Here is a 21,456-nt window from a genome sequence, read left to right as displayed (position 1 = left end):
TAGATGACTCAGTGGTCATCGGCCCACTTCCACAGCTGGGCGGCCAAGCGTAACGGCGTTTGGATCCGGCCTTGGGCTACGTGCGTACTCCGAATTAGAACACAGAGTGCAGGGCAAAAAGGCTAAACAATGTTTTTTGTTTTGTTTTAGATTGAGTGATCAGTGAATGGAGAGTAATGCTTATTCATTATAGACAAGTTTAAAATAATTATCATAGCGTGAATGTAAGTGTTATTACGTTATACCACGTTTATATAAATACGTAGAAAATATATGTACATGTGTTATTCTATTCTAGTCACGTAGACTACCATAATTAGTTCCCACACCTGCAGAGCCGCGGATTAATATTGCAGTCTGCTCTCGCCTCTCCAAGTGCAATTGCTAATTATTATCTTTAAACGGTATAGATAACATTTGGTATAGACAGTAAGGAAAACAAATAAAAATCGAGACCTATAGATTTAGTCATGGCTACACGTATTTCGAAAGATAAAAATCGTTTGCGTGTTTCAATAAATTGATTTCCGGCAGTCAATTTTTTCAACAATTAGTTAGACATAAAATTCAATTGTAAAAGATTATAAATCATTCTATTTAATTGTCTACTATAAACATAATGACCGGTTACTGCGACACAGCCGTTTTCAGATGCGTATGTGGGCTGTGAACTATTATGTGTCTTCTTCACAATACCGCCACAATTGGAAAATTGACCAATGAATTTCAGTCCAGCTAACTGACACCTGTATATTCATATTATTTGAGTTGTATTGTTACTATTATTCCAGTAAATTAAGATAAAAATATCTTAAGTAGATAGCTTCTTTAAAATATCGACAATATGTACGAATTCAACAAGGGATTTGGAGGGTTAGACAAAGTAACGTCAAAAATGTATGGAAGTCACAATACATTTCGATATGTCATGTACATGTCACGTATTTTTCCTATACATTTTAATACATTTTGTCTATTCTACTAGCGATAGTAATAACCGAATGTTACACTGTCTAGATCCGCTGTTCCTTTTATTATAGGGGAAAGTAACGAGCAAAGAGAAATAGAGACAGCTGTTGTTGCTACAAGTAATTCATTAAGAATTTGTTAAGGATCATGTTACAAGTTATAAATTGGAATGTTTATAATTAAATATACTGATTACTGATTAATATATTGATTACTTCATTTTCATTATGTTGTACATAATATATAGTATTGGGGGAAAACATTACGTTGTCAAGTAAATTAAAGTCACGGCTAAATGTGACAACTTTTAGTTAATTGTTGCTTGTCACAGTTACGTAATAATATTCAAGATATTACATGAGTAACATAAAATTAAACATTTATTTAAAACATTTTGTTTTCATAAAAAAATATCCGTAAGTATATTTTCTGAAAATTGGTAATATCTTTGAAAATAGATCTAACATAATAATTTGAAACAATTATTGTATGAATAACTAATAATTTCTCTACAATATAGGGCTGTCACGCAATAAGGTTGTACAAAACGTAGTTGAATAGATAATGATGAGTGTGACATTGTCGTGCTGGGCGCAGTCATAATTGCTGTGGGCACTATCTGCTGGCCTTGAGAAGCGGGACTGATCGATATGTTACCGTTGTTCAGACTTAATATCACAGTATATTACAGACACATACACAAGAGTGCTTTATTAAGTTAAAAATGTTACTTTTACATTCGAATTTCCACCTTATGGTATGTTCCGATAAAGTCCATTGGTAAACCAAGCAAGACAATCGGGTCTTGCTTTATTTTTACCATTATTCTGGACGTAGTTGTCTTTGGTCACAAACATAACTCTCTAAATTACCTGCCCCAAGTATAATACACTAGTGGTCACTAAAAGGGTCCTAAGTGGTTACTAAGAAATCTACATAAAGCCATATTTATTCAACCGATAAACGTCTCTGAGTGCGAAAGATAATCTTCTGTCAAATGTAATAAAAAGTTCCTTTCCCTCACCTGTACCCGTAGACCCACTCTAACTTGAGCTTGCTCTGCGGTGGTGGCGCGACCTTGGCGGGGTCCAGGCCGTCCTGGTCGGAAGGTCCGTACAACACGACGGGCCTGCCGCGCAGGTACATACGCATTGACCCTTCCTCCTCATTGTACTGACAGGTATGGGTGCTGCAAGAGAGACACAAAATATCCAACTGCTGTCTTCATTTATTATAATCTTATTCCGCTTCACTTATCGGTTCTTGTTATAATGAATAATGCCAGAGAAGACACAGAAATTCATTTGTCGATCTAATCTCTATTTTTAAGTAATTCTAATATTTTTACATCCATGAAAGTCTTTAAAATACTACACGAAGTCTAGTGTTTGTATTGCATTTCAAATATTTTCAGTTATTTTTAAATTCTGTGGTACAAAAAGGAAATTAAAATGTTCAAAGTACACAGCAATACAATAGAGGCACACCCAAGCCAATCCTACAGAGACTTATATATAATAACGAGTCCGAGTTTAACTTGGGTGCGGTACAATTAATTAAACAAAAACATTGCACTTTTAATTCCGACTATATCAAACATTATTATGACCACAAAATTCTGAATCTAAATAAAGTCAGATATAACTTTTAAAGTGTTTAAAGTACGTATGGCCATTGGTGGTATTTTGGCACCAAATTTGGAAGTGTATGTGGGTCAAGTTAATACTTCTTGAACACACGATACGGTCCGTTTAAGGTCTGTATATTGTTAAAAACATGTTCCAATCCAAAAAATAAGTAAAGTAAAATGTTTTTATTATTTTAATTTTCGTGACTCTACAATGCCTATAATTTATTGTTACTTTACCAATTTAGTATTTTTTTTAAATAATAAAACAAAAAGTAATTTCACCAGTATTTAAACCCACAACCATTGTAATGATCCAGCTGAAATTAGATTGCATCGGAAAAATAATAAACCAAAAACACCAAGTAATTTAACTATTTTTTTTATTTTCTGTGTAAAACTACGTAACGTAAGATAGAGAATCTACGAACGTAGAATTCCACTGCCTAAATACCTGTTAGTTATTGTTAGTCATATTTTTTGCAAACAAATTAAAAAATATAGATATAACCAGATGAAACCCACTGTTATGAGTAGTTGAACACAAACTTTCCCATGACTGTTAGTCACGTCAGGTAAAGCGTAAAGCTGTTTGTGCGAAGTATGTTAGTAGGTGAAAATAACTTGCGAGTGTTAAAGCTATGCGTTATTTCAACTGATTTGCGGTTAAAATGTAACTATTTGAATGAGTTAATAAACATAAATAATGTAAAATAAATATTAGAATGTTCGCAATTTAAATATGTTAGTTGTAAAAATTAGAACATTTTATGAACGGAAATCATTATTACTAAGTGTTAATAAATGGCAAAACTTATTAGTAGTGCATAGATGCAATGTTATTTAATATTTCTTTTATTTTTTTCCCATATTAACAACGTATCGTTTGTATCGTAACGTATCGTATTATTTGTCGATATTTTACAATAATTTTATAATTTAAAACATTATATTAATTATAATAATTATTACAAATAAACAATAAATGTGCTTAATTAAGAAAAAAATGTGAATAATCAAACAGTTGACAGCATGCTCGTGTACAAATAACTGACAATTCGTATTTAGCATTGTACATCAATCTCCCACTTACATTGGGGTGAATGACATCTCTAGTTGTTTAAAAAAATCAGCTCCGAAACCAAAAAGACGCCTACACGTTGCGCTTCCACAAAGCGGACTGACTACACGAAAATAAATCTAAAATAAAATAAAATAAAACAAGTCTTTATCGTTATCTAATCTAGATATCTGATTACGGTTATGGAATAGCAAACACTGTTATTACCTTTCATCCATGGCGGTAAAATAATGACAGTTGTTTTTTTATTTCGTATCGGGCAAAGGAATCGAAATCGGAATTAAAACTTTTTTAAAAACCGGTCCGCGACGGTGACTCCGTGCAGCCAGATTCAAGATCAGTCCCAGACTGCGCGTTCGCATAAATACAACACTGGCAACTGAATGACCTTCGCCGTTGTGTCATATCCATTGTCGATTTACTAACCTATTATTCTATTTATATGCAACAAAGTAAGCAATGCACAGCGTTAACTTTGTAAAGTCGGTTTTAAGCCTAATTTTCGGAATAAGTGTCATTAAAAGATAAAATAGTTTGCGCGTTAAGGCGTTTTACTTTGGTATAGTGAATCATTTTTCAACGTAGACTAGATGACGTCGGCTTTTGAAGAAAAGGAACATTTAACAAGGAAAACAAGTTTACACTTTGACATTAAATAATTCCAACTGTGGTTTGTATGTGCTCTGTGGTCACTCAGGTACGTTAAAACCGCAGGTTATAAATAAATATCTCAGGGTACTTACTACTTTGACAACAAAGTCATTTCATAATATATGCTAGATGTTGTGGTGGAACACGAAAGAAACAAAATCTGTTTATTTTATAAATTTTTTGGATTTAGAGACGAATCTTAATAAAATTTTCCGTCGTTTCCAAGATAGCCGATGTATACAAACAATGACGCATTTAAGTATCGGAATTTATTAAAAAAAAATTGTGCGCTTTTTTGAAAATAATGGTAAAAGTGATAAAGCGATTACAAATTTTTATCTTCACGTTTCCTCTCCCAGAATTCTTTCACACGCATTGTGTCTCATGTATTTTAAACCATAATTATTAGCGTGAAAGTGCTTTGTGACAAACATTTGCAACAAAACTCTGTTAACATACTTGCGTTTTTTCCCTCGCTTCCTGTTCAACAACCATGAAATTAACATTAAATTGCCAATTAAAAAAAAAGCATAATCTCACTGATATTATAAATGCGAATGTTTAGATGGATGTTTGTTAGAAGGTATCTCCAGAACGGCTCAACCATATCGATAAAATTTAGCATAGATGTAGATCATAGTCTGGGAGAACACATAGACTACTAATTAAGTTTTTTTTTATTCAGCGGGGACGGACTCGTAGGCGACAGCTCGTCTTAAATATATTTACTATCCTTGGTTGTTATGAAATAAATACTTATTTAAAAATACTTTCAAACATCCATTAGGCCGTACCATCCATCCAATATTAAGAAAGGTTAAAAACCAATGTCAGTTTAGGGCCACGTCGTTGTCAAAGAACACAGAGTCAAAGCTTAGGTAATCTATTCCTAATTGTTTCTCTATGTACCTAGACATTGTTTTATGTTACCGTTGGTTTCTGAGACCAAAATCCATGTTTGAAACATATTGTTATCTCTGTTTTGTCAAAGATAATGACAGAGATGACGATATATTTTAAACAGAAATTTTGGTCTCAGAAACCAACGGTAAGTATTTTATTCTTTGAAACTCATGATCGTTATCGTATTGACACAATTTTTTTTTAATATCCAAAGATGGCAAACGAGCAAACGGACACCTGGATTTACTGAAATAGCGAGGCGACCGTTGCCCATAGACATCCGCAAATGTAGATGTGTTGCCTACCTTTAATCAACGGAGAATGGGACGCACGGAAAGAGGACATTTCTTCTTCCTATGCGTCCCCTCTTTCGTCGAACCTACTTTCCCTTCCCATCCTTTCCTAATAAGAAAAGGAAAAGAAAATTAGGCCTCCGGATCACACTGATCAGACTGTACGCGAAATTGCTTCCACTTGACGCCTGTCTTCTGTGTGGTCGTGGTATTTCACCGGTCGAGCCAGCCAATTCGTGCACCCAACAAATATTGTTGTTGCGGGATCTGACACAAATTTAATGTTAATTAAGTAAAATAGTCCGAATTTAAGGGGCGTATTCCTCGATTTATCGTGCAATTTTTACTTCATAGTTATTTTTGTGAAGAATCTGTGTTATTTTAGCTTGGGCAATGGATATATTGTTTGGATTATTTATATAAACAAGCTAGTTTAAGTAAATCAATATATTGTTCTTAAAACTGAAACGTAATAATCCATATTTATTCTAAAATTAGCTGTCACCTGCGACTCTGTCCGCATGGATAAAAAAAACTTAGTAGTGTTAGAGACAAAAATCAACACTGTGCCGGTGTATCGGCGCAGCACTAGACATGTCAAATATCAACGCTTACGTCGCCTCACTACAACTATCTGTCACTTGGTTTTGGGAACTTTAGCGCGCAATACGCTCGAGATGATCTTGACTAATAATTCTCTAAAAGTTCAGAAGAGGGATATTACCCAAACTCACAAAGTGATTTTGTTGCATAAAAGAATCGTAATGTTTACCGGAGAGTAAGATTTTTAAAATTTGTAAGGATATTGAGAACTTCGAGTAAATGGTAAACTTAAAACGCACACCAGCGTAAAAATCTTCATATTTGGTGAGATTGTTCCTTGTTTCTAATTATCTGTACCAAAGTATTTACTGATTTCTTAATTTGGTGATTTCTAAAAGACTTAAAAACATTTTCCTAAAGTCTGTAATCATACGATCATAAAGTCACATTACGAAAATTGTTTTATTAACAGACCATGAAAAGACCATTGGTTTGAAAACACAAAATCGAGATTTGTTGTGTTTATTTCTATTTTAATGTTTGATTTAAAGGTTTGTTTTTATGGTTTGTCAAGACACAAAAGGTATGTGTAAAATATTAAAAGTGCCTTTCATTTTAAAACAAGGTATGATTTATGTTGAGACACAAAAGTGGTGTGTAAAATAATATGAATTATACATTTAATATTAAGATTATAATTTGGTTAATAGATTAAAGTTTTGTGTAGAATATTTAAATATACTGTTGGCTTTAAGACAGTTCTTTTAAAGACAATGTGTGATACAAATATAACAAATATGTTATAATTTAACAGGATAATTAAAAATACTTTTCTGTATTTTAAGACATACAAAGAGGAATAAAGAGAAAAGACAGTCAAATTGAGGTATTAAAGGAGTTGGTACAAAAACTAAAATACAAGTCAGTGGTGTATTATGTGGAATATAATTTTGAAGTTGTGACAAATATGCATGAAAAGATGTTACAATGCAATTGCATGGCAAAGATAACTTTGCCAAAATATGAATGGAGGACCCCATGTATTCATTATGTCAGTTGATGACAAATTTAATTCAAGTGTTTCCATTTGTTAAGAACAGTAGTAGTAGTTCAGACTAGGGAACATGCCAATTGAGTTAAACCAAAGGGTGAGGATTCAGTAAAATTTTATTATGACAATCTTGGGAGTGGCATGTCACATGTCATGTAATATGACAGATAGCATGATTGTTCAAGCCATTATTGGTATAAGCTGCCGGATGTCCTGGCATGGATACTTATTCAATTTGTACTGCGGTAAGATCAAACCAACATTTATTATATTTTTAGTGTTGATGTTTAATAAGACAAGATCAGGTTTTTCAATTAATTTAAAGAATTTTCCTAACAACTGAAATTGAGAATATAGATCAGTTTATTAGTGAGGGTCTGGTAAAGCAGAGTTGTGATAAAATTAAAGCCATTACCTGAGTCAGATGGATATCATTATGTCTTAAGTCATTGAGGTCCTTTCTAAGTTCAGTTTATTTTAATTTGTGTGTCACCAGGATACTTCTGAATTAAAACTTGATTTTATTGTTTGGTATGTCATGACATGCTTGCCCTACATGGTCATGTGATGAATGTTATAGATCCATAAAGATACTTGGTGTTTGAGATGACAAGAGAAATCGTGTAGATCGAGTTACCGCCTAAGGGTCCGAACCTGCGCATGTCGCGAGCAGCGCGCCATTGAAGCGCGTGTCGCGAGCAGCGCGCCATTGAAGCGCGTGTCGAGATCAGCGCGCGATTGAAGCGCGTGTCGAGAGCAGCGCGCCATTGAAGCGCGTGTCGCGAGCAGCGCGCCATTGAAGCGCGTGTCGAGAGCAGCGCGCCATTGAAGCGCGTGTCGCGAGCAGCGCGCCATTGAAGCGCGTGTCGAGAGCAGCGCGCCATTGAAGCGCGTGTCGAGATCAGCGCGCCTGAGCGGTGCCTGTCTACAATCAGCGCGCCTGAGCGGTGCCTGTCTACAATCAGCGCGCCTGAGCGGTGCCTGTCTACAATCAGCGCGCCTGAGCGGTGCCTGTCTACAATCAGCGCGCCTGAGCGGTGCCTGTCTACAATCAGCGCGCCTGAGCGGTGCCTGTCTACAATCAGCGCGCCTGAGCGGTGCCTGTCTACAATCAGCGCGCCTGAGCGGTGCCTGTCTACAATCAGCGCGCCTGAGCGGTGCCTGTCTACAATCAGCGCGCCTGAGCGGTGCCTGTCTACAATCAGCGCGCCTGAGCGGTGCCTGTCTACAATCAGCGCGCCTGAGCGGTGCCTGTCTACAATCAGCGCGCCTGAGCGGTGCCTGTCTACAATCAGCGCGCCTGAGCGGTGCCTGTCTACAATCAGCGCGCCTGAGCGGTGCCTGTCTACAATCAGCGCGCCTGAGCGGTGCCTGTCTACAATCAGCGCGCCTGAGCGGTGCCTGTTTACAATCAGCGCACCAGTGAAACGCGTGTGGTGAGCAGTGCGCTTGTAAAGTGCCTGTCGTTAGCAGTGGCGCTTGTGGAGCGCCTGTCGCGAGCAACGGCGCTTGTGGAGCACCCGTCGCGAGCAGTACGCTTGTGAAGTGCCTGTCGCGAGCAGGCCGAGGCCGCGAACCTGTGGAGAGTCTTGATGTATAGATGTCATGGAGTACAGGGTGCGCGGAATGCCAGGTATTTGACATGGTAGTAAAAATAATAATAATGAAAACTTTTATTTCAGACACATGATTGATAAAAGAAAATCAAAGATTGCCTATGGGGCGTATGTTTAGCCTCAGGGCGTATATGTTGCCTCCGGGCGTATGTTTTGCCTATGGGGCGTATGATTAATAGAACTTTTATTTCAGACACATGATTGATAAAAGAAAATCAAAGATTGCCTATGGGGCGTATGTTTAGCCTCCGGGCGTACGTTTAATAACAATTATTATTAGTTTTATTTCAGATACATGGTTGATACAAAATGTGCTATATGTTTTGCCTACGGGGCTAAGTTGTGCCTACGGGGCTAAGTTGTGCCTACGGGGCTATATGTTTGCCTACGGGGCTATATGTTTGCCTCCGGGCTGTGTTTTGCCTACGGGGCTATATGTTTTGCCTACGGGGCTAAGTTGTGCCTACGGGGCTATATGTTTTGCCTACGGGGCTATATGTTTTGCCTACGGGGCTATATGTTTTGCCTACGGGGCTATATGTTTTGCCTACGGGGCTAAGTTGTGCCTACGGGGCTATATGTTTGCCTACGGGGCTATATGTTTTGCCTACGGGGCTGTATGTTTGCCTACGGGGCTATATGTTTGCCTACGGGGCTATATTTTCTGCCTACGGGGCTGATTTGCTTTTAGGTCCTTTTTCTTGGAGGTGTTCTGGCTTTTCATGGCGCTTGGGACAGCGTGTAAAACGATGCAGCAAGGATCAATACTCCTTCGAGGACGAAGGAAATGCAGGATGGCCGAACTGTTAGAGACAAAAATCAACACTGTGCCGGTGTATCGGCGCAGCACTAGACATGTCAAATATCAACGCTTACGTCGCCTCACTACAACTATCTGTCACTTGGTTTTGGGAACTTTAGCGCGCAATACGCTCGAGATGATCTTGACTAATAATTCTCTAAAAGTAGCCTATGTGTTCTTCCTCACTATGTTCTACATCTGTGCCAAATTTCATCAAAATCCATTGAGCCGTTTTGGAGATACCTTCAAAAACCATCTAAACATTCACATTTATAATATAAAGTATGATTATTGCATTATGTTAGTAATAATACAAAATATTAGTATGAACCCATCCGTGGAATGTTATATGAATATATAGTTAAAAGAAAACCTTTCCCAGTAACCACCACCACAATAGAGACTTACCCATGTTTCAATATGGGTCCATTTTGCGACGGCTTAGAATATAAATTTAGCAAGGATTTTGTTGTTGTAAATCTAAGGACGAACAAAAACATAAATTAGATTTGGACTGGACAAATCTAGAGAAGTTATCTAAATAAAACACAAAATAAAATACAAATTTAGAAAAAATAAACAAAAAGAGTAACATTTTGTTCTTCCACAAATAACATTTGCATGAAATGTCTTAAATTTTTCTAACTCTTTATAATATGGTCATTAAATATCTTTCCTTTTAAAGTGAACCCTCAAGAAAACTCGATGGCAATGGCCGTTGTTAGGTATAAATAATATGAATCATCTTACGTGGGTTTTCTGCAGCTAGTAACAAAATACAAGGGTCTTTTAAGGTCTACTTGATATATTGCCTGCTACTTATGACAAAAATTATGTATGATGGTACTATGTACTAACCTGCTACTTGGTAATAATCCTTGAGCATTGAAATCTCCTGTTGAGTTCCACCTCTTGGTGAGAGCGTTGGTAGCGGATGCACTCTGGTTGCTCGATGTAGAGTTATTACGGGATCTACATGGTGTGCTACTTGGTGAAAAGCTCAGGGGTTATTTGGTAAAAGTTGACGCAAGATGGCTGATGAAGACGTTCTGTTTTAAGATGTATTTATAATCTTTAATCATTTTATATATATTTTAAAATTAAACTTTAAAAATATAGTTTGCGCCAACTTTTATCACATAATGGATTATATAAATAATACTTTCTAAAAAGCATGGGCTACAATAATTTTAGTAATAACTAAGAAATAAATGACGGAAATATTCTTTTAAACTTATTAATGTATGAAACTTTATATGTATGCATGTTTTTCCGTCACTCATATAATATTGAATAATACTTCTACAGATGCCTTCTACGTAAACTGCCCCAAGTAAAAAAAATCAAACTTTACAAGAGAGTAGTTTTAATATACTGCTTTTTATGTCATATCTCGTACACTATTTTTACAATCTTTATGAAAATTTGCAATAAGCATTCAAATGCCATGTTATTTATATTGAAGTTTTAAGTCTATTTCCATGTTTTTTTAAACGTGCGTGCCCAGTTATAACGATATCTAGTTTGAAAAATATATTTTAATAAGTAAAATAAACCAGTTGTGATAATAATTAGAAAAAGTCATAAACGGCAGTTTCATCTCTATACGTAAGAGCCATTGTAATATTGCATTGCATTACTTGAGTATAATGATTACGAAAGTGGTGTACTTTTTTTAGGTGTTATATTTAATTAATATATTTTTAATTTTTTTTAGCATATAAATAAAAGGAAGTAAACGATATGATGAAAACTTTAAAGTATTTCGACTAGATTTATTCATTTCTAGAACTATTGTCCATAAATCAATCCAGAGAATCTATTTTACTCATCATCTCAAGTTTGAATACGTATAATAAAAATTTACGAAACAAAAAGAAACATTTTTTTAGTGGGACAAACCTCTGCATGAGTTTTCCTCTACACATAGGATGCCCACCTGGTAATAGCCAGCTAAATGAGCTTGTAACTAGCCATGAACCTCCATAAAGTTTGTATGTTGTAATACTTGTGACACATTTCCCGAAGTGAAGTTACCTGTAGGTGTGTGTCGGATGCGGTGCGAGATGCGGGGCGGGCGTGGCGCGCGGCGAGGGTGAGGGCGCAGGGGACAGCGAGGAGGAGGAGGCGGGGGAGTCCGACTGCAGCGACCCCGTTGACTGATGCTGGGGGCCGCGTCTGCAAGTTTTAAAAGTGATGTTTTTAAACAATACTAGTTCGGAGAAGTCAAAAAAGTTCAACCATTTCAAGATATGTACGTAGGTTACACCCATACATTTATTACACAGTTTTGTTTCTCTGAGTTAAATTTTGTAAAGTGCACTTTTTAAATTAGATATTACCTTTGTGGTAGTGAACTGGCGCTGGACCCGAAGCTGGAGGTCCTCTTGGCAGTCTCTCTGTAAGGCTGCCTCAGTCGAACCTCCCGTGTCGGTGTGCCTGTCGACCCTGTAACCAAATGAATATCGATTTATGTAAATGCTTCTTTTCTTCTCTAATGTTATTGAGGCGCTTAACAAAGTTGTTTCGTTGCTAAGAGAAAAGGTGCATAACGAAATAATCTATTGAAGAAGTTCTTTTTTGCAGTCTCCTTGTTGGAAATTATATTTGTATAGAAAAAATGATTGTTTTTATGCCAGTATCAATAAAGTTAAAGGATAATAATTTCTCACCTGTGTAAGAGCCGTTCCTGTGCGCAGGCGTAGGGGCGGGCGCTCTGCCCTCGAGCGCGTTGAGGCGACGTAGCGCGTCAGCCAGCGTGGAGCGCAGGCACAGCAGCTCCTCCGCCTGCCGCGCGCACCGCACCTCCAGCTCAGCCACGCGCGCTGCCAGCCCCGCGCCCTCGCCCTCTAGCATCTCATCTGGAAAAACAATACACAAATAATTAAAAAAAGAATAATCCGATAAATAATATACAGAGAGAGGTCAGAATAAAATAAACATTAAGTATACACCGGAATGGTAGTCGGTCAATAAGCTCTCACTTCTTCAAGTAACTGGAATCCACAACTTAGTAACCATTATGTCTCTTGATTGAGATTGTAAGGTACAATTTGATATATTATCGGCGAGCATTAAAGTACGTAACCAGACCAGACCCTAAAGCAAACTTTGTAATTCATGTTACGAGCAAACATCAAACAATTAATAACTTTTTAATGTATCGTTAGAATCATAATGTTAGCTTTCTAAATTATGTGTACTATCATATTAAAACATCTCTTCAATTACCTACTGAAATATTGCTTCAACCTTTCCGTATAACGTTTTGTTTGCTCAACAAAGCAGTTTTGCAAACGCTTTGTTGGCGCACATTTCATTACGGCCGAACGGAACCGTTTTGCAAAGTCGACGTACAACTGTTGACATCTTATTGTCTTCAACAATGCGAGCCCAATTGTGTATAGAAAGCATTCCAAGCGATTTTTTCCTCTATTGTTTTAGCGTAATCCAGAAGGAAATTGGTGTATTGTGCACATTACGAAATATAAATGACGTTAGATTGTTTATTATACTTTAATTATAATTATATGCACTAAATATTTTTATTTACGTGCAATTTCATGTCTTACAATGCATTTTGTTACTTATACACTTGTAATTAAGTCTATTATGTGTTACACTTACACCAAGCATTGTAGACATCGTTCATAGTGTCGCCGGGGGAGTCGCTCGCCCGGGAGCTCTGTTGGCTATCCATCTTCTGTTCTTACACTTGCTTCTTAATATTACATTGGAAACATTATTTACACTTGAGACACATCTGAATATGTAAGACGGTTAGGGATTGCAATCCGGCGTCATTTTCAGTCCGGCCGGATACGACCGGATTCCCATCAATCCGGCCGGATCCGACCGGATCCGACCGGATTGATTAAACCAAGATGATTTTCGCTTTTTAGTACAAAATAAGTAAGTTAATCAAGTGTCACTGCGCTTATATGTAGGTAGTTTATTAAAAATAAATCACAAATATATAAAATCGACTTTATTTTAGACAAAAAGAAAACAATTAAAATTTAGTAGTGTAGATAACTAGTAATAATTATACGACGTAACGAGTAGCTTAGTCTTTCTAGATTTCACTTTCACAGATAGATCAATTTATAAGTAACAATATTAATTATCAAGTAACTATAATATCTAATAGATAAAATTAACCTTACGTATTTAACTGAAATGAGATCAAAATCATTATTAAAGTATTTGAGAATGCTAACAAACAAGTCTTATAGGTATTTATGATTATGACAGATACCATCATGATTTGATGAATCTGTCGAACGAATGAATGGCAAAAATTATCACAATAATGAGTTTAGAACTCTTTAGTTTAATCAACTTACGATAAATAATTAAGTATTAAAAGAAAATCAATATTGATTTTGAAAATAAGATCTATACAATATATAAGAATATATACGCACAACGCATTTAAAGTACCTAATCATGCAACAGCTATATTATTTTCCCACAAACTGCTAGCTCCGGATCCGGTTTTCGGATCCGGTATATTGGTACCGGATCCGGTAACCATTAAATGATGCCGGATCCGCCGGATTACCGGATCCGTTTTTCCGGATTGCAATCCCTAAAGACGGTGTTATTAAATAGTGCAATTGATTCTGGATGTATAATGCTATTCAAACTTCTAGCTTTATCCAACACAGATACAAACAGTTCGGAATGTCAAAAGTCGACTGAACCGATTGAAGGAAAAAGTGTTTCGGCATTTTTCGCCGTTCCACTTAGATCTATGATACTTAAAGCATTTTATAAAAATAAAATTATGTCTTCATAGTTACTATTTAATCGGTATTAAACCTAAGTATATCGATGTCTCCTACGAATAAGGGCCAATGTGCAAATTGACAACTTTACAGGAGAGGCTCTCAAAGTTTCAATCATATATGAAAATAGGCCGCATAGGCTCATTTACTTCAACAAAAAAATAACATTTACACCTGTAAATGTTTTTTTTTGTTAAGTGCATATTGTTAACTAAACTAAGAGGTAGCTTTTAACACAAGAAAGTAAAAATCATCAATTTCTTACTTTGGCCTTGTACGTACAAGGACTTTAGGACTCATTTGTACGTAAATTATCTTAATCCAATAGAAATTGTACAACATATTATTTTATTCAACTGAAAACAATTGAGTACAGTTTTACAAGATGGCTTTACCGTAATTATTTTTTACTTGTTTAAACAAAACATGTTCCACTTGGAATCATTGTTTTAAATTGTTTAACACAACCTGTTTGTTCTAAATTAACAATGGTTTTACAAAAAAAACGTGCAGACACTCATGTATGAGGCCGGAAAAAAACGGTAACGTACATAATGTACATACAAACATGTTTAGAGTTCCGTAAACAAATTAATTAATTTTACATATTTTATACAATACTTAATATGTTGTATGAATGAACTCCGTGTAGAAATAATATCCAGACTTTTACCAGTTTAATCATACCAATGGTTTTTCGTGTCGATGTTACGGATCGCTAAAACGAGAGTAACTACGTAATGACCGGGATTTGTAATGTAGTGCTGGATTTAAAAACGCATCAGAAAATCGTTAAGTTACCTAAGTTAGATGCATGGTGGGAGTTGCGGCTTGCTTTTGCGGTTTGCAGTTGTTTAGGTGACCAGAGAAATACCATTACAAGGGCATTCTGATGATAAGAATCAAAATGATGATGAAATTTACTTATATTACTTAGACAAAAATTTTTGGATTACATAGATTTAATAAAGGTTGTTGCGTTTTATATCGCGGATAAATACCTTAATAAATATGATATTCGTGTATTTATATAAAGATGCATATTGTTTGTAAGAAGTGGCAGATATGAGTGTAAAAAACAACATGTTTTTCCTGTTTCAAGGTCGACAGAATGGATTGCATCATGGCTTTTGTACTTCCATAAGAGATGATAAATGGAACCTTAGATTGTAGTCGATTGTTTCTTATCGATTAATTGAGGTTATAATAAAAAGATTCTCGTCGTTGTTAACCCCAACGCTATCTTACTAATATTATAAATGCGAATGTTTAGATGGGTGGATGTTTGTTAGAAGGTATCTTCGTAACGGCTCAACGGATTTGGATGAAATTTGGCATAGATGTAGAACATAGTCTGGAGGAACACATAGGCTATTACGTTTTGTTTTTAATTCCACGGGAACGGAGTCGCTGTCGAAAGTTACTGTCTAATAATGTCAGCATAGTTCATAATAGTGTCATCCATGACATGGTTTTGATGACTATAAAGTCAGCTCTATACTAAACTGAAACATCGATCTCTACAATTGTCATAGAAGATAATACAGTGTCAATTATAGGATGACAAACACAATTCACGAGTCAATTACATTAGTGACCACGAAAGCTTTTGTACTATGAAAATCTGCAAGTCACCAAATCGTATAGCTATCCGGGGAAATAGAAGATGTGATATAGAAAATTAGAAAACTTGACTTAGAAAGTTATACGAAACAAAAGTCATGCTGTTATTATACTTGTGAGTTTCCACTGCTGAAATACTTGTAGAAAAACATTTTATATTTCTGACAAAACTGAGATTAAGTAACATGATTTATACAATTTTCTTTGGAATTAAACAATATTCTTTCCAGTTATTTATTGATACAGAATGTAAAAATATGAATGAATAAACAATAAGAAAATACCGTTTAGTTGATAATGTACTAAATAATTGTAATGAAGAGAGACAAATATCTTAATCTACGATTATACCTACTACGGTACCGGTACCGGTGCAACCGGTACCGGTACCGGAGGCCTAATTTTAGTCCTCTTTCCCATCCCATCCCTTTTTTTATAGGAAAGGATGGAAGAGGAAGTGGATTTGGCGGAAGAGGGGACGCATAGGAAGGAGAAATATCCTCTTTCTGTGCGTCCCCTTCTCCGTTAATTAAAGGTAGGCCACGCATCTGCATTTGCGGATGTCTATGGGCGACGGTCGCCTCGCTATTGCGGCGAATCCAGATGGCAGTTTGCTACCTTATAATATAAAAAAGTAAACATGTTAATTATTGAAATAAATAAAATTTCTTATAAATTTTCAATTGAACTTTTTTAAGAAGTCTTATAACCTTTTTTTCATGTAATTGGCATTTAACCTTTTCTTTTTAATTACTTTGCAAATCCTCGGCATTTACCTACTCAAAAAATTATAACGGTAAAAGTTAATTAAATACCGGACAGTGAGTGTCAATGTGTTAAATGTCACAGTAGGATTCCACTGCCACAGTTTTCTTAATTATACGTCTCTGATTCACCAAAGAAAATAAATGGGATGACAAATTGCAGTAATACAAATGTCACGCCAGTGAAATTCTACGGTTAAACTGACTGAATGGACGTGACTACAGCCGGTTGACGGCAGCAGGAAATCTTTATTTGGTAAGAGTGGATGGAACCAGTTCACACTAGTTTGACCGGATTTACAACTGATTTATTGGCGATCACTATTGTTAAATTAACGTAACCAAATTAAGGTAATTTTATTGTTTAAGTAGATTCTTTATACCATAAACAACGACGTTGTATGACCAGAGATAGCAGTTCATTTTATTATTTTTTTCTCGGTTAGATTTTCAATGCAAGTTACAAAAAAAAGAAAGGAATTTAAACGTTTTATTTGGCGTGATTGTACATACTACTTAAACTTTAAGTAAGGACGTAAGATGATATCAGTATGCCGACCGCCATAGCGCACGGAATTCGTAACGGTACGTCGAGGTAACATTTGCATCCAGAATTTACATGTTTCATAATTTACAAATGTTAAATAACTGTACATACAGCTTATATATAGAATAAAGTCAAACTTTTAATGTACAAGTTGTAGTTTATGTTAAAACTAGTTACATATCTTATCGCATACTTTAATAATTTAATCCTTACTATAGTAATTATTTTGTAATCTTAACATTTTAAGAAGCTAAAGATTAGTACTTTAGTATCTTAAATATACGGATCACTTTATCAATCTTGACCTACTCTGTTTGCATCGTTTTAAGATATAAATAAACATCCGACGCATAAAAGAGGTTACATCTTAACAACAATATATTTAAAGGCAAAAACAACTTGACAGTTTCATCACAATGTTTATTGCAAATACTAAATAGTTTTCTGTTCTTTTTACTTACATAATGTTAGAATAATACAGGGCAACTATGTATGGCATTCTCACGCCGAAGAAAGTTAAGGTCGTGAGAAGGTTTCACAGAACACAAAGCCATTTGTTATGTTTTTAATTCTGCCAGTACTCATACGACGAGCTTTGAAAGGGATTTTTTTATTTGGACTTTTCTTTAAAAGATATCTTGTAACATCATAATAACTCGAACTGCCTTGCCCTTTAGTTATCGTCCGCGACCTTCCTCCATGCAAATCGGTAATGTGCTTGGAATTCGCACCGCCCGTCGGCGCGCCGTGGCGCTGCTGTCGCAAACCAGTTTGCAAACCCTTTCGCTGTCAAGCATCGCTTGAAAGCTCTAAGTTAAACTAGTGATTTTAAAATTATTTACGTTTTTAATGTATTAAAAAACAAAAACTAAACTACGTATTAACTATATATTATAGACAGCTGAAACTCAAACATAAGTTTTAAAGGGTATCTTGGTTATGCCAACAACACCGTATAGTTTAGCTAAATAAAGTAAACAAAATCGACTATAAAGACTATCGTCTGTTAAAATCGAATAATACCAATTGTTTCTGCCAAATTTGATTTTGTTAAAGCCAATATTTTAATTACTTATACATAAAATTACTGAAGGAAAATTCCATTATCCGATTCCCCAATATTTAAGCAGTTTTTGAACTTAAAACGTTGAATATAGAAGACAAGACTATTAGTATAAAGGTATATAAAGACTAGAGAAAATGTAAAAGTGTCAAATGTCCCTGACCGCGACTGACACCGGACGCGTTTACCTGCAGGTAGACGCGCGTCACAAGACTACTTGGTATGCTACACGAGCACTCATGAATAACTTATTGTCTGTCCGTATGCATGTACCAAGCCCAAAGTTCTAGAGGTCGTATACATGTCCTGTTCACAATTACCATGTAATTTGGACAGCCTTTATTATGGAAGGAAATCTGGAGGGAATACTGATTAAGTTATCTTTCACTAAAGTTTTGGTGAAGAGATGTGAATGTTGTTTAAACAAAAAGAATTAAAAAACACAAAGATAACAATAATAATTTACTGATATACTATTACTATAGCATACAGGGATGGTGAACCAATGGCGCGCGACACAATATTTTAGGCACATCTCTGATCACATTTATTATGCACTACAAGAAAGGTACGTGAAAGTGTAGTTGGTATTATATCAGAAGAAAACAAGAGTGATTCCTGTGCTACAAAATGTTCAAAATAATAACAAAGTTAACATTATTTGATGGCACGACGTTGATACGTAAATGTTCACCACCCCTGGAACATATGTATGTATTGAACCACATATTTACAAATAAATTAGTTTCATAAACCTGACGACGTCAGCTAGTTTTGATACAAGTCGATTACAATCGCATATAAACATATACAACTATGTTATGTTATACAGTTTATATATAGAGTCCATATTGCTTAGTATGACGTCACGAGAAAGGATCGTATTGTTTTGTTTTTTATCGCATGAGATAATCTAAGAAATTATCAATAGCAAATTTAGCATAATCATATTGAGTTGGATTCGCGGCTTTGACTTTATGAAAAAAAAATACTAGCTGTAAACGTCCATGTACCTTTGCAACAGTTAGAAGTGAGAAAATCCTTTTGTCCCTAGTTTATATGTATACATATTTTTCAATAGTTTTCAGTTCTTTTTTAGGAACAGAAATTAAAATAATTAGTAATACGACAATGACGATAGTGACCTTAGTCATAAGACAATTGTTATTAAAGAATCTTCTAAATATCTACCTTGGCCTGTATTGTCAACCTTCGAACAAAACGCCAAACTAACAGACAAGGTAAATATGGGGTAATAAATCATCTCAAAACAATACACACGTTACGAGAAAATTGTACAAAACAAAACACCTTCGCAAATGTATTTGAAATAACTGATATTTAAGAATCGTCGTCAAAGTAATCGATGGTCTGGGGGCTTAACACGAATATTGTGACAATCTCTATCGTATCGTCATCGACAAAATTAGCGTAAAGTACACCAATAATCTCATATTAATTTTGACATAATTGTCGATGGCGATACGAATGCGTTTGTCACAAATATCCATGCTAATCCCACTGAAATGATATCTATTTTACGTGCCTAGAATCTAACTGTAATCAGCTTTTTTAACAGACATTATGTGAAGGCGTGGTTCGTACACAGATATAGTTTGCGTAATGTAATTAATTAGTCTACTGAACTCTTTGTTTTACAACATCAAGATGATACAACCGTTTAATTAAATTACGTAAAAACGCTTTTCAAATAGCACAGGATTTACAAAATGATTGCCTGTTAGTAAACTTTTCATGGTTGTTCTGATTCAATTTCGTTTTGACTAATAGGATTAGAAATTTAACTTCAGTATACTTAAAAGTCTCTACGTATTAAGGTAACTATTAAGTGACCTTGACAGATGTGGAGCCTTTAACAATTACCAGATTGTTAGTAAAGTTCTGCACAATATCGTAAAACTACATTTTAATATAACATCTCTTTTTCGATTGAAATCGAAATTCAATGATTAAATGGAAAAATAACTTAAGTGATCAAATGGCTAACGAAAGCCTGTTGAATATTAACCTAATCGATTTTATTGAAAACATGCATCTTTGCATGCGTGCAAAATAAGAGGTCGTTCACCGGTCAATGAACCTGTACTACTAAACCAAACCATAGCACAGCTTCAACAATCCTGAATCAGTTGACACTAGTTTAAAACACCATTTAACACTTTAGAACACTAAAAACACAGGTAAATCGGACGATCTAGGCGGTACTAACTGAATTATCAATTGGGAAAACCAGCTGTTCAAACATCACTGTGACATGGTTCCCAACTGCGAAATGCGAAAACGACCTTAAGCGTTCCACGTAAGATAACTGAATTGGATGCATCTTGGGACTCTGTGGTAATAAGGTAGCTTAGGGCATGCGCAAAGGATTCATAAGGGGGTTGAACATTTTTCCACTTTCAAATACGTTATCGCAGTTTGAGCTCTATCTTTAGTAAGAATTGGTTTATTTTTCATTGTAAATTGATTTCGCATGCGCGGTAGTATTGTATATTTGACACATAAGCAGAGTCGAATGTGACACGGTTTAGTTTGGTGCGTTACGCAATTGTTAATGACGGAGGCAAACAAACCGCCTTTTTCTTGGACAGAATGGCTCAATTGCGTCAATTCAATGAATACTTATTGCTGTAATCAATTTTTATAGTTGACAATGAAATTTTACGATTGGTAAGAATTAAAATGCAATTACTGGTTAAAAAATATTGTTTAGTTAACGCTGGAAACACTTTCTGTCCATCTGTCTGTCAAATTAGTTTCCTTGTTTGTCATACTGTGTGTTTTAGTTAACAATTACCATAATTCTTTGGCAAATATTTTAGGTAATTTTCAAGCATTTAGGTTTGGAAACAGAGTAACAATAACTATGCATGAACTAACAATAACAACTTTAAAAACTATTTTCCTTGACTGTTATGTAACTAGTGGATATGATCTCAGTTATATCAATACTGCAAATTAATTGTAAACAAAGTCGAATCGGATGGTAAATCTAAGATTTATACTCGTGCAATGAAGTCATCTCTAAAAATATGTCAACATAAAATACACGTAGACTTGCCAAGGCTATTCGTTTACCATTCGCATATCACGTAATTGTAGATCCGAAGAC

General features: G+C 35.4%; 1 protein-coding gene across 3 annotated transcripts in view; it reads right to left on the bottom strand.

Moving 5' to 3' along the window:
• The window catches only part of LOC106708439 (echinoderm microtubule-associated protein-like 2), a 52,442-nt gene that overhangs the window by 5,298 nt on the left and 25,688 nt on the right, over positions 1 to 21,456 (bottom strand). Inside the window, exons 1-7 of one of the 3 annotated variants that reach the window (XM_014499947.2) lie at positions 13,164 to 13,273; positions 12,209 to 12,397; positions 11,879 to 11,984; positions 11,574 to 11,714; positions 10,395 to 10,508; positions 9,945 to 10,016; positions 1,994 to 2,158 (exon numbers count right to left, since the gene is read on the bottom strand). In XM_014499947.2, coding sequence (XP_014355433.2) covers positions 1,994 to 2,158; positions 9,945 to 10,016; positions 10,395 to 10,508; positions 11,574 to 11,714; positions 11,879 to 11,984; positions 12,209 to 12,397; positions 13,164 to 13,236 — 860 coding nt within the window. In that variant the 5' untranslated portion in view covers positions 13,237 to 13,273. Of the gene's footprint in view, positions 1 to 1,993; positions 2,159 to 9,944; positions 10,017 to 10,394; positions 10,509 to 11,573; positions 11,715 to 11,878; positions 11,985 to 12,208; positions 12,398 to 13,163; positions 13,274 to 21,456 lie in introns of those variants that run through there. The other 2 variants (XM_014499948.2, XM_014499949.2) reach the window with 2 other exon arrangements.

Source organism: Papilio machaon, chromosome 14 (genome assembly GCF_912999745.1).
Source record: "Papilio machaon chromosome 14, ilPapMach1.1, whole genome shotgun sequence".
Taxonomy (NCBI): Eukaryota; Metazoa; Arthropoda; class Insecta; order Lepidoptera; family Papilionidae; genus Papilio; species Papilio machaon.
Note: the sequence above shows the minus strand (reverse complement) of the source record. Positions and strands in the feature narration are given on the sequence as shown.